This window comes from Pogoniulus pusillus, chromosome 10 (assembly GCF_015220805.1).
Source record: "Pogoniulus pusillus isolate bPogPus1 chromosome 10, bPogPus1.pri, whole genome shotgun sequence".
Lineage (NCBI taxonomy): Eukaryota > Metazoa > Chordata > Aves > Piciformes > Lybiidae > Pogoniulus > Pogoniulus pusillus.
In genome coordinates, this window is record NC_087273.1 from 34,492,182 (window position 1) to 34,505,086 (window position 12,905).

General features: G+C 47.8%; 2 protein-coding genes across 7 annotated transcripts in view; both read left to right on the forward strand.

The window, feature by feature from the left end:
- Positions 1–8,728, forward strand: part of ANKRD12 (ankyrin repeat domain 12) — a 62,503-nt gene extending 53,775 nt beyond the window's left edge. Inside the window, exons 10-13 of one of the 2 annotated variants that reach the window (XR_010303765.1) lie at positions 1,225–1,368; positions 5,569–5,664; positions 5,990–6,248; positions 8,484–8,728. Coding sequence is in view for 1 of the 2 variants with exons in the window: in XM_064150201.1 (XP_064006271.1) it covers positions 1,225–1,368; positions 5,569–5,664; positions 5,990–6,175 (426 nt within the window). In the remaining variant the exon portion in view is untranslated. Of the gene's footprint in view, positions 1–1,224; positions 1,369–5,568; positions 5,665–5,989; positions 7,344–8,483 lie in introns of those variants that run through there. The other variant, XM_064150201.1, reaches the window with a different exon arrangement.
- Positions 8,729–11,026: 2,298 nt separating this feature from the next.
- The window catches only part of TWSG1 (twisted gastrulation BMP signaling modulator 1), a 30,509-nt gene continuing 28,630 nt past the window's right edge, over positions 11,027–12,905 (forward strand). Inside the window, exon 1 of one of the 5 annotated variants that reach the window (XM_064150207.1) lies at positions 11,027–11,137. The gene's annotated coding sequence lies outside the window, so the exon portion shown is untranslated. Of the gene's footprint in view, positions 11,243–11,830; positions 11,850–12,338; positions 12,420–12,905 lie in introns of those variants that run through there. The other 4 variants (XM_064150204.1, XM_064150205.1, XM_064150208.1 and 1 more) reach the window with 4 other exon arrangements.

Below are 12,905 nucleotides of genomic sequence, written 5' to 3' on the forward strand. Positions count from 1 at the left end.
TAAAATACAAGCACAAAGAATGGGGACATGGCTCAAGGTTCTGACTGAAAAGAAATTAGGTGTAAGCAAAGGTAAGATGCTGCTTTTCACTGTTTTCTGAGCTTTTATAATTCACTTTTTCTCCTTAGGTTGAAAATTAGAGCCATTACATTGCAGAGCAGTAAACACACACCTAACACCTTCTTTTGTGCTTGGCCACTGTGTTTGCCATGACAAGTATGTGACAAAAATCTTTGTATGGTGGAGACTCACAAACCTATATAATGATTTGGTTTGATGATCTTGAAAGTCTTTCAAGGTTCTATATCCCAACACTCTGCTCCTCAAACTTTTCATCTTTCACCTTCCTCATTACCTGGAACTTGCCTCAGTAACACTAAGTGGAAAATCTGGGCGTGACATTCAGCCAGCATTTGGGTGAAGGGAAGATGTTTTCAGTTCTGACATTCAGGGAATGCTCTTTGCATCTTTAAATTGACATTTTGGATTTGATTAGATGACCAGCAGGTTGAGGGAGGTTCTACTCCTCTACTCTGCACTAGTGAGGCCATGTTGGGAGTGTTGTGTCCAGTTCTGGCTCTTCAGTTTAATGGAGATAGGAAACTACTGGAGAGAGTCCAGTGGAGGCTGCAGAGATGCTGAGGGGAATGAAGCATCACTGTGAGGAGGCAAGGGTGAGAGACCTGGGGCTGTTTAGCCTGGAGAAGAGCAGCCTGAGAGGAGATTTTTCTCAGTGCACCTCAATATCTAAAGGGTGGGGTTCAAGAGGATGGAGCCAGACTCTTTTCAGTGGTGCTCAGTGATAGGAAAAAGGGGAATGGACACAAACTGGAACCCAGGTCACACCTGAACATAAGGAGAAACCTCTTTGCTCTGAGGGTGAAAGAGAGCACTAGACCAGGCTGCCCAGAGAGATTGTAGAGTCTCCTTTCATGGTGAGATTCCAAACCTGTCTGGGCATTGTGATCCTGGGCAACTTGCTATGAGTGACCCTGCTTTAGCAGGAGGGTTTGACTAATGATCTCCAGAGGTCCTTTCCAACCACCTACCATTCTCTGATTCTGTAACAACCACTCCTCCCTCTACCAACCCATTTCTCACCCCATTCAAAAGCATTTTAAGCCCTGAAAAGAAACCTTTAAACGAGCAAACATTTGAATGAATGAACCTGAAATGTTTAAATGACCTCATGTACATTTCCATGCTGATCTTTCATACAATTAGGAGAAGCTTATTGTTTCAAATGAACAAGAAGTTCTACGTGTTCACTACCGAGCAGCACGAACTCTGGCTAACCAAACACTACCGTTCAGTGCCTGCACCGTTCTGCTGGATGCCGAGGTTTACAACGTTCCTCTGGATGCTCAGGTAGAGATGCATTTCAGAATGCCATCCAAGAAGGTCTTTCTAGACTGGCTCAAAAGGAATGTTTGGAAAGAATCCTGTTCCCATGCTGAAGCTGGCATTGATTTGTATGGAATTAAGGTCTTGCACATTATAGGTTGTTACTTTGGTTAGGCCTTGTGTGGGTGTACAGTGACAAGAGGCTAGGGGTATGTGTTGTTTGGTTTTCTGTTTGGTACCATGGCTGATTTTCTTTCACTTCCAGAAATGAGGAGAAAGATAAAATGAGAACATTACTTTGCTGATTTTGATGAAAGCCAGTTTCAGTCATGAACAGAACTTACTGGGGGCAGGGAGGGAGTTTACAAATACAGCTTAAACAGTAATTAGAAACATAGCAAAATAAGAGAGTATTTTTTGTCAGCAGCCCACAGACTTGGAGTGTCAGTAGTGCATGAAGTGGTGAGACTGGTTCATGAATTTGGAAATGTTTTGTGGAGATATCATGCAATCCTAGACTGGTTTGGATTGGAAGCAACCTTAGAGATCATCTAGTTCCAGTCCTCTGGTCATGGGGCAGGGCCACTTCCTACTAGACCCTGTTGCTGAAGGCCCCATCCAGCCTGGCTTTGAACATTTCCAAGCTTGTAGCTGCCTTTGCAGCTTCTCTGGACAACCTGGTCCAGTGTCTAACCACCACATTGTACTTCTCTCCATAAGGAACATATGAATTGCTTCATACAAATCAGATGACCAGCATTGAAACATTGCACAGAACAGTAACAAATGTTGGTTTCTTTCAAAATCACCCCAAGCTTCATATTATTTACATGTGCAAAGTTATTTACATCTTCAGTGTTGGTATTATTCCTGGTTAAAATAGGACCTGGGCTTGCTGGTTAACAGCTGGCTGAATGTGAGTCAGTAGTGTGCCCAGGTGGCCAAGAAGGCCAACATCATCCTGGCCTGACCCAGCAATAGTGTGGCCAGCAGGACCAGGGGAGTGACTGTCTCTCCTTACTGGGCACTAAGAAGACTGAACCTTGAATGCCAGGATCAAGGTTAGGCCCCTGACTCTACAAGAAGGACATTGAGGTGCTGGAGTATGTCCTGAGAAAGACAATGAAGCTGGTGAAGGGTCTGGAGTACATGTCTTGTGAAGAGCAGCTGAGGGAACTGGAGTTGTTGTTCAGTCTGGACAAAAGGAGGATGAGAGAAAACCTTCTTGCTCTCTACAGCTTGCTGAAAGGAGGTCATAGCAAGGTGAGAGTTGGTTTCTTTTGTCAGGTAACAAGCAATAGAATGAGAGGAAGCAGCCTCTAGTTGCACCAGGGGAGGTTTAGGCTGGATATTAAGAAAATTTCTTCACTGAAAGAATAGCTAAGCCCTGAAACAGGCTGCCTGGGGCAGTCATGGAGTCACCATCCATGGAAGCGTTCAAAAAGCCCTGTAGATGTGGTGCTGAGAGATGAAGTTCAGTGGTGGACTTGGCAGTGCTGGGTTAATGGTTGGGCTTGATGATCTTGGGGAGCTTTTCCCTCATTAATAGTTCTATGATTCTATCAAAGGAGCAATATATGGTTACTTCAGCATGTGTAGTATGAGCAGTAAATGAGCTTTTTGTCATCTATGTACCTTTTGTGGACTATGGCTACCAGACAACTTTGGTGCCTATAATTTCCTGGTGTCAGTGTCTTGCGAATAGCTCTGCTACATAACCAAATGGAACAGGGTTGTGCTCCAGGTCTCTCTCCAGCTTCGTTGCCTTTCTCTGGACATGTTCCAGTACTCAACATCTCTCTTGAATTGAGTAGCCCAGAACTGGACACAGCACTCAAGGTGTGGCCTGAGCAGTGTTGAGTACAGGGGCAGGATAACCTCCCTCGTCCTGCTGGCTACACTGTTCCTGATCCAGGCCAGGATGCCCTTGTGCAGATGCTTAAGAAAAACAAACATTCCCCTGTGGTGGGTTCTGTCACTTTGCCGTTACCCTGCTGGCAACTCTTAATTGTGTTCTCCAAAGAAGCAGCATTTTGGATGAAGTTTCTCTCATGTCTGAGCAAATAGCTGGCAGAGGTTTGTAATCAAAGAGCTGCTTTGTTTTGCAGGAAAATGGCTCCCTCAGAACTGTTTTGATGGGATTTCTGGGTCTTTGGAGGCTTGCCTTTCCAGCTGCACGTGTTGGGCAGACCTTAAGAGCCATGCTTCACAGTCATGTGCTCAAACCCAAAGATGGCTTTTTTAGAGATTTTTTTAGTCTTTGGAGGTTTTTCTCCCATTCCTGCCCCTTGCTGCAGGGTAGAAATTCCTGCAGTATCTTTGTTTTCTTCCCTAAAAAAAAGGCAACAGCAGCTTGTTTTATTTAGTGATTACGACGTAGCTGTTATATTGGCATAGTTTGGCTTCAGGACTATCTACAGAGGATCTAGTTTCTCATGAGGGACTGAGGGGCAGATGTGATGTTCCCTGTTCTCAATAAATAGATATGGGGTTTATTTCATTGAGCAAGACATAAGATGTGTCTGCTTGCTTTTTAAACTCTCCCTCTAGGGATTTGGATGTAAAAGTACTGTTCTGTTATTGCCTTTGAATACTTTTGTAGTCTGTGAAGTCAGACTGCAGAAGTTTTCCTTTATTAATGTTTTTACCTTTCCCCAAGGGACTATGTCTTTAATTTGTTACTGAATTTTAAAGAGAATAAAGCAAAAGCAGTTTTGTGGAAGGATCTGTCTTATACTGATTAAGATTTCAAAGATTAAGCTGAAGGAGGTGCTCCTTCCCCTCTACTATGCCCTAGCAAAGCCACATCTGCAGTACTGGGTCCAATTTTGGACTCCCCAGTCCAAGAGAGACAGGGAGCTAATGGAGAGAGCAAGTGCAGGGTACAAAGATGCTGAGGGGACTGAAGCATCTCTGTGAGGAGGAAAGCCTGAGACACCTGGGCCTCTTTAGCTTGGAGAAGAGCAGCCTGAGAGAGAATCTTCTCAATGCTCATCAATATCTAAAAGGTCAGGTTCAAGGGGAATAGGCCAGACTTTTATCAGTGATGCCCAGTGAAATCATAAGGGCTGATAGGCACAAAATGGAACCCAGGAGGTTCTACCTGAACATGAGGAGAAAATTCTTCCCTGTGAGGGTGAAAGTGCAGTGGAGCAGGCTGTCCAGAGAGGTTGTGGAGTCTCCTTCTCTGGAGAGATTCCAAACCCACCTGGTCATTGTGATCCTGGGCAACCTGCTGTGGGTGACACTGCTTCAGCAGTGAGTTTGGACTAGGTGATCTCAAGAGTTCCCTTTCAGCCCCCACCATTCTGTGATTTAAGGTATAAATCTTTAAGCCTCCCCACACTAAATCACAAAAATGCTTTGAATTTTGGAGGGAACCTGAAAATACCTATTTTTAGTGAGCAGCTGGCTCACAGTAGAAGTGGTAGCCAATATTTATACTCTGAGTTTAGTTTTCCATCGTGATGCACTGGTGAGGGCACATCTTGAGTACTATGCTTAGATTTAGGGTCCACACTACAAGAAGGACACTGAGGTGCTAGAGCAGGTCCAGAGAGGGGAAATGATGCTGGTGAAGGATCTGGAGAACAGGGCTGATGAGGAGCAGCTGAGGGAACTGGGGTCACTTAGCCTGGAGAAAAGAAGGCTCTCTACAAATACTTGAAAGGAGGTTGGTGCCGGGTTCAGATTGGTTTCTTCTCCTTAGTAACAAGTTGAGAAAAAATGGCCTCAAGTTGTACCAGGGGAGATTTAGGTTGGATGTTAGAAGACACTTTTTCACTGAACAGCTTCCCAAACATGAAACCTCCATCCCTGGAGGTGTTTCAGAAACACAGAGATGCAGTGCTGAGGGACATGGTGTAGCACCAACCTTGGTAGGTTAGATAATCATAGAATCAGTCAGTGTTGGAAGGGACCACAAGGATCATCTAGTTCCAACCCCCCTGCCATGGGCAGGGACACCCTACCCTAGAGCAGGCTGCCCAGAGCCTCATCCAGCCTGGCCTTAAACACCTCCAGGGACGGGGCCTCAACCACCTCCCTGGGCAACCCATTCCAGGCTCTCACCACTCTCATGCTGAACAACTTCCTCCTCATGTCCAGTCTGAAACATGTGTTGTTTTTTTCAAGAAGGACCCAGAGAGTAGTTCCCTGTTTCATAGTATGCTTAAAACTGAATCATCCAAACCCTGACAGTTTGGCTCAATTCTTTTTTCACAGGCTGATGACAGCAAAACATCGGTTAGAGATCGGTTCAACGCGAGGCAGTTCATGTCGTGGTTACAGGATGTGGATGATAAGTTTGACAAGTTAAAGGTACACTTCTTTTTCTTTCCACTTCAAAAAAGGAAACCCCACCAGACTGAGATGTCCTTGTGAAGATGAGGTGACTAAAAAGTAGATTCATATACAGTATCAGAGGCGATTGGAGAGGTTTTGAGTGCAACATAAAGGAGGGTCCAGCAGGTTAAAGAGAAAAACAGCTTTGTTGTTATGTAGCATCATGGAATAACCTTCACATTTCTAGATGCATAGTTGAGAAATTACTGCTAGCAAAGAGGCTCCTGATGGTTCTTAGATGTTCAAGTTTGACTTGCTTTGTCCAATACTGCAGTCATTTCTTTCTCCTTTTTTTTGACAGACGTGCCTTTTGATGAGGCAGCAGCACGAAGCAGCAGCGTTAAACGCGGTACAGAGACTGGAGTGGCAGCTTAAGCTCCAAGAGCTTGATCCTGCTACCTACAAATCCATCAGCATTTATGAAATTCAGGAGTTTTATGTTCCTCTTGTTGATGTTAACGATGACTTCGAGTTGACACCAATATGACATTGAGCACCTTGTGGCTGACCCTTTTTTCCTCTTGGACAGCTAAAGATTGAGGCGCAGGGACACACAAAAGGTATTTTTTCTTTGCAGACAAAGCACTTAATTCTGTGGAATTCCCTCTCAATAATTCTGGTGTTCCTTCAGAGAAGTGTAGCTCAGGCTCTTGTTGGGGACACAGAAGATGAATCCTAATTTTAAAGCCCATTTCCCAGTAACTTGCCTGTGGCTTTAAAGCTTGCTGCTGCAAAATGACAAAACAGGGCAAGCTAACAGCGCTGGAAGCTGTTAGTAACTAAAACAGCCCCCAAAAACAAAACCACCAACCACAAAGGACACTTCAAAATCTGCTGTAAAGCTTTGCATTGAAAAACTTCAGTAACACTCAGACTCCCACAGAAAGAGGATGAGAAAGCCTGTGGAAGAAAATATCCAACCTGGAGGAAAATAGTCTTATTAATCTTATTACATTTTGTAAAGTGCTGTACAGTTTTCTTTTTTGGGGGGTGGGGAAGGGAAAGATGTAATATTGTTTTCATTTTTAAATAATTTATTTTCTACCTATTGTGCAAATGTAAATAGTCTTGTAATTAATGTGCAGATCTTTTAACTGTACAACTGTTTTGTTATTTTCCTGTCTAAGGTTTTATTGGACCAAAGTTGTTGTTGGTTTGGTTTTTTTTTCCCTGCGGTGTAACGTGTTCCTGATTGGCAGTTCTGGTTTTGGTTTGGGTTTTTTTTTGGTAGGGAATGTGTTTGATTTCGCTGCTTGTTTCATCACCATGACTGTAAAAGAGTTGAGACAGAACTGTACTGCATGCTTCACAGTCCCCCTGAAAACTCCTGTGCTTCAATAACTGATCCCTAAACAACTGTAATACCTACACCCACCACATCTCACATCAGTCTGCTGTTGTCATGCCACACCTACCACTTACTGTACTGAAGATATCATTTGTGTAAAACAAGCAAACAAAAACCCAACAAACACCTTTTGCTCTTACATGGTGGTCTCGTAATAGAGCCTATTTTTTTTTCCAACTAAATGCCTTTGAATGAAAATTCTTAAATTGTACATTGTCTATTTTAATATTAATCTATGGAAGGACATATGTGAATAGCTGTAAATAGAATGTTTAATAAATTTTATTGGTCATGTTGCTCGTTGGAATTTCTTAGTCTTGGAACACTTTGATGTATCAAATCTCAGCGTTCCTGAAGTACGTAAGGAGAATGGCAAGGGTTAGGGCCACTAGATGAGCCTCAGAGCCTCTCTATGAACCCCTCTCCCTTCCCAAAGGGAAGAGAAAGGGACAAGGGCAAAGAGACTGATGGGCTGGGAAAGAGAAGTAGAACAGCTTTAATGGACATAGTACTAAAATGGATACAAAGAGATGCAAGCTAATGTGGAGCCCAACCGCTGGTGCCAGTGGTGTCACTGCCACCACTGATGCTGTGGGCAGGTGCCGGGGAAGTCCCAGACTGGATGCAGCAGCGAACAGCAACCAGATTCAGGAGCTGGATTCTGGAACTGGATTTGGGAATGCACAGATTGGAATTGTATGTGGAACAAATGACCACTGAAGAAGAGATGTGGCACTGCCCTTGCTCTGTACAGGAGCAAGTCTAAGCCAGAGCCTTTCTGCAGCCCAGCCCTTGGCAGTAACTTTCCCCTTCGGCATTCTCACTGCTAGAAGCAGCCCCTGGCTGTGCAGACCTGCCCTGAACTTCAAAGTGCCCTCACTGAGCAGAGAGTGAGCTGAGAAGTCAAATCCCTGACCAGAGCTGGTTCTGGTCTAGCTCAAACCAGGACAGAAGTTCAGTGAGATAATTCCCATGTTGTGAAATGTAAAGCTTTTTTATTCTTAGTCCTGTCGTTAATGAGCTGACAGTTAATTATTTATTAGTAGGAGGTTAAGGGATATTCATGAAAAAGATTTGTTACCCTCTAGTCCATAAATCATTCAGGAATGCTTGGGATCTGATGTCTGAAGTTGCTGTTGAAAGAAGCAGGGCTTAGGCAAGAGACCCTGGAAAGAGATTTCAAGAGCTTGGTTTGAAGTGATTATTAATTACCAGGTGAACTACCACAGAGTAATACTCCTGCTTATGTCAGTGCCTGGGGTGCCCTCCTTGTGCTGCAGTGCAGACTGGCATGAACAAGAGACTCTATAGGCCGTAGGCTCTTTACCCTGTGCACATGAAGAGTAAAGTAATAGTCATAGCAATAGTGAAGCATAGTAAAATTGATTACTTTTGTAGTTCCTGTCCTGTAACTGCCTGTTTGTTTTTCCCACTTTTAATTTGTTAGGTACCTAAGGAAGGAGAAGTTGTTCCTGCTTTCTATAGGAGTATCTTCCTGACATCACTGAGAATTGAAGATCTAGTGAGGAAAATGCCAATGTGATGTTCTTCTAGAAGTGAAATATTCCTCTGGAAGTGAAATGTTCGTCAGGAGCTAGCTGTACATTTTGAGAACAATACAGAAATCTGTTAGCTGCTTAAAAGGAAAAAATGGATAAAGCTGCAAGGCGTTAACTAGTGAGTGAGTGAGTGTGAGTTTACTTCACATACTTAAAGTAACAAGCAGCACCTGCAAGGCCAAGCACCAGCTCCCTCACCTAGGTCGCAACAACCCCATCGTGAGCTACAGACTTGTGGATGTGGGGTGGGAAAGCTGCTACTTGGAGAGGGACCTGGGGGTATTGCTTGACAGGTGACTGTATATGAGTCAGCAGTGTGCCCAAGTGGCCGAGGGGGCTAGTGGCATCCTGACTTGGGTTGGAAACACGGTGGCCAGCAGGAGCAGAGAAGTGATTGATCCCCCTGTACTCAGCACTGGTGAGGCCAGGCCTCGAGTACAGTGTTCAATTCACTATAAAAAGGACATGGAGATGCTGGAGTGAGTCCAGAGAAGAAGCAAGAAGGCTTGTGGAGAGCCTGGGGCACATGGCCTACAGGGACTGTCTGAGGGAGCTGGCATTGTTCAGTCTGGAGAAGAGGAGGCTGAGAGGAGACCCCCATTGCTCTCTCCAACTACCCGAAAGGAGGTTGGAGTGAGGAGGGGGCAGCCTCTGCTCCTTGGTATCAAGCAGTAAGATTAGAGGAAATGGTTTCAAGCTGTGCCAGGGGAGGTTCAGGTTGGATATTGGAAAATATTTCTTTGCTGAAAGGATTCTCAAACGTTGAAATGGTGCAGTCACTGTCCCTGGAGGTGTTTAAGCTGTATGTGGACCTGGTGCTTTAGGGATGTGGTTTAGTGTTGACCTTTCAGTGTTGGTTCAAGGGTTGGACTGGATGATCTATGAGGTCTCTTCCAACTGGATCTATTATGTGATTCCATGATGTAGAAGTGCCAGAAACTCTTGCAGACTTTTTGAAGTATGGGATATGAATAATCAAGAGTGTAAGCAGGGTGGTAGAAATGTTGGCTGTGTTAGGCAAGAAGCAGGTGACAAAAGTACTTGGGATGGAGATAAGTGGGCAGATTTCACTGGAACTCGGTGTTGTATAGTGGTGCCTCCACGTGTCCCGAGTGGGAGTGGAGCCTTCCAGGGCAATGTGGTGACACAAACCAGGCAGCAGGACAGCACTGAGGTGCCGCAGCAGTTCTGCACTCTGCCACAGCTGCAGGAACAACCCTGCAGGGCTGGGAGGAGGGTGGGGATTGAACTGGGCTTACTTTAAAACAACCAGAAAGTTAAGCCTCTGGAAGTGTCCACAGAAACATTCTTGTGATGATTTTCAAATATTTGGGCAGTGTTCTAGCACAGAAGGAGATCTGAAGGCAGATGTTTGTTAGGGTTAGCCTGTGTCTGCTTTGCAGGGAGAGCTGATTTCCCATTAGCAGGGTCTTGGGGTTTTTTTTTCCACTGCAACCATTTAGTAAAAATTCAGTTGCTTCAAGACTGTCCAAACGTTTCATTCCCTTAGACAATGATCTCTTGGCTTCTGATTTAAATGCAGGCTTTGTTCCAGTTGAGCTGTTTGGGTTTTTTGGTCCAAGTTTACTCGGTGGTATGATAGCTTGTGTGTTGCTTCAGGACCCTCTGCTGTGCATTTCCCTCAAGAACGTGAGGGGAGAAGGAAGGATGTGAGGATATTCAGTCATGACTTTGTGGGGAGAAGGCCATGTTTCCCCTGGGAGAGTCTCACTGCCCCCAAAAAGCTTGAGGGCTGCTCTGAGGTTTTTTCAGTACTTACAGAGACCAGTAAGAAAGATGGGGACAGAGTTTTGAGCAGAGCCTGTTGCGACAGGACAAGGGTGATGGGTTTAAACTGAACGAGGGGACAGTTACGTTAGATATAAGGAAGATAGTTCACACTGAGGTTGGTAAGACGCTGGCCCAGGTTGCCTAGAGAGGTGGTAGAAGCCCCATCTCGGAGCCGTTCCAGCTCAGGCTGCACAGGGCTCTGCACAGCCTGGTCTAGCTGAAGATGTCCCTGCTGACCGCAGGGCGCTTGGATGCGATGACCTTTAAAGGTCCCGTCCAACACAACCCAGTCAGTGATTCTGGCTACCTGGGCAGGTTCCTCCGGCGTTTTCCTTGTAAGAACCCAAGTAAGAAGCTTGGTCCCTTGAAGCCGGCGGGAAGAAGAAGGCAGGCACAGAGCAGCGCTCTGAGCGCGGCTGTCCCAAAGCCGCGGTTCCTTTCCTCCCCACAGCCTGCTCCTGCCCTTGCCGGAGCTGGCACCGGGGCTCCCCTCGCCACCTGCCAGGCGAGCCGGAGCGCCTCCGCCGACGAGCCCTTCGGCGGGGCCGAGCCACGCAGCTTCCTTACGCCCACCGGCCTCACCCGGCTGCGCGCAGCCGCCGCCAGCCGGGGCGGAGGGTCCCGGGGCGCGCAGCCGGCGGCGGGGGGAGGGTCCTGGCGCCTGACGGTGCCCCGAGGCGGGGCGAGGCGAGGCCGCGCCGCCGCCTCCGTGCTGCCTGCGGCCGAGCGAGGAGGGGAGAGCGGGCCCGAGGTGCGGGGTTGTGGCTGCCGCCGGAGCACCGAGAGCCGCCGGCGGAGCTGGGGGGTGCCCGGTCCTCGGCTCACGCCAGACCACGGTGGGAGTGCGGAGGGAGAGGTGTGAGCGGTGGCGGGATGGAGCCGGTGGCTGGGGAGGAGGAGGAGGAGAAGGAGCAGGAGGCGGCGGCGGGGCCGCGGCTGCTTCTTTGTGGAAGGAAAGTTTCGGTGCGGCGCGGCCGCCCCGGTGCCTGCCGCCGGAGGAGCAGCAGAAGGCCGGGCCCCGGCCACCGGGAGAGGGGCCTCGGCTGTCCCGGGGCGCGCTCCCTGTCACCGGCCTCCCGGGCCCCTGGCACTGCCAGCTCTGGGGCCGGGGCCTCCCGGGAGCCGAGCGCGGGTTGGTCGCCCTGAGGGAGTTTGGGGCAGCGGGAGAGCGATGCTGAGCCGGGACTGGGGCGGAGGGAGCCGGTGCCGCCGGGGTGGGCTGCGGGGGTCGTGCTCCGGTGCATGAAAGTGTGGGAAAGCAGCAAGTCGGTGAAACGCGGCGAGCCTGGGGAAGGTGGGGGACGTGCTCCTGGAAACGGTCCCGCTGCTCCGGAGCCTTTTATGCGGGAGCCGAGGACGGCCCTTTGCCGAGACGGTGTTAAAAGGCGCCCGGATCGCTCGGCTGGAGCCCCGCAGCCTGCTCCTCCGGGCTGCTGCCCTGCATCGCTGGCGTGCAGCACCCGGTGGGTTCGGACCATCCGTGGTAGAAGGGAAACTTTCTTGGGTCTGGGCGGGAGTGTGAGGAAAGGGTGACCTCCCCTTACTCGGGGGAGAAAGTGCTCTCCCTGTGAGCTCCCCTTCTTGAAGGGGAAGATGTGCTGCGTGCCTGCCCCTGGCTCTTGCAGGGGGTCCCTCCCGAGCCAGTGGCCATGTGCCCAGCACAGTGAGATTCGGGAGCATTTAAGAAGCATTGTAAGGAGGATTAATCGGACACAGGCACCGAAATGTCCGGATCGTGCCTTATTGACGCGTTGGCTTGGTTTGCTCCTTTTTAGTGTTTGGATGTTGCTAATTGAGGTTTGGGGGTTTTTGAGTTCGTAAAGTAGAAAAAAACATTTCTAGATACAGAAAAGAAAGAAAGTCAGAGTCCCATTAGCATTTTTTTCCCCCTCTTAAGAGAACAATACAGGCTCACTGCAAGCGTGCCCGAACGTGGGCTGCCTTTTATTATGTGTTGGTCCAGCGCCTGGCACAGTGGGATGGATCCTCTCTTGACTGACTTCACGTGCTTAGCACAAAGCAAGATCTGCCTGGTGAGAACCCCCGGGCACCCTGCTCGTCGTGTTGCAAGTGCCACCTGCCTAGAAGCTGAGCTTTCAGCAAGGGAGAAGGGTGGGATGCTTTGAACAAGCCCCCTTTTTCTCTGTGTTTGAAGTAGCAGATGCTTGTCTCTGGTTGACTTCAGTCACTTGTGCGGTTCTTCAAATCTTCCTCCTTCAAACTCTATGGAACTTCTGGTTTTGAAGTGCTGGTGTCTGAAGTTAACCTTGTAATGGAGTTGGAAGCCTGTGTGGCATCTAACTGGGTATGAAAACATCTGTCAGTCTGTATTAAGAGTGACAGGGCAACTTACCTTACACCTGGTAGAAGGCTGCTGTGTAGCTTTGGTCCTGTGTGTACCTCCAGATGGAGGAGATACTACACAAAACCTCTCTGCTTCATGCATCTACAGACTTAGGTCTTTATTGTTGGGTTTTCTCTTCTGAGGTGTTTTTTTATCGTCACTGCTTAGAGAGTAT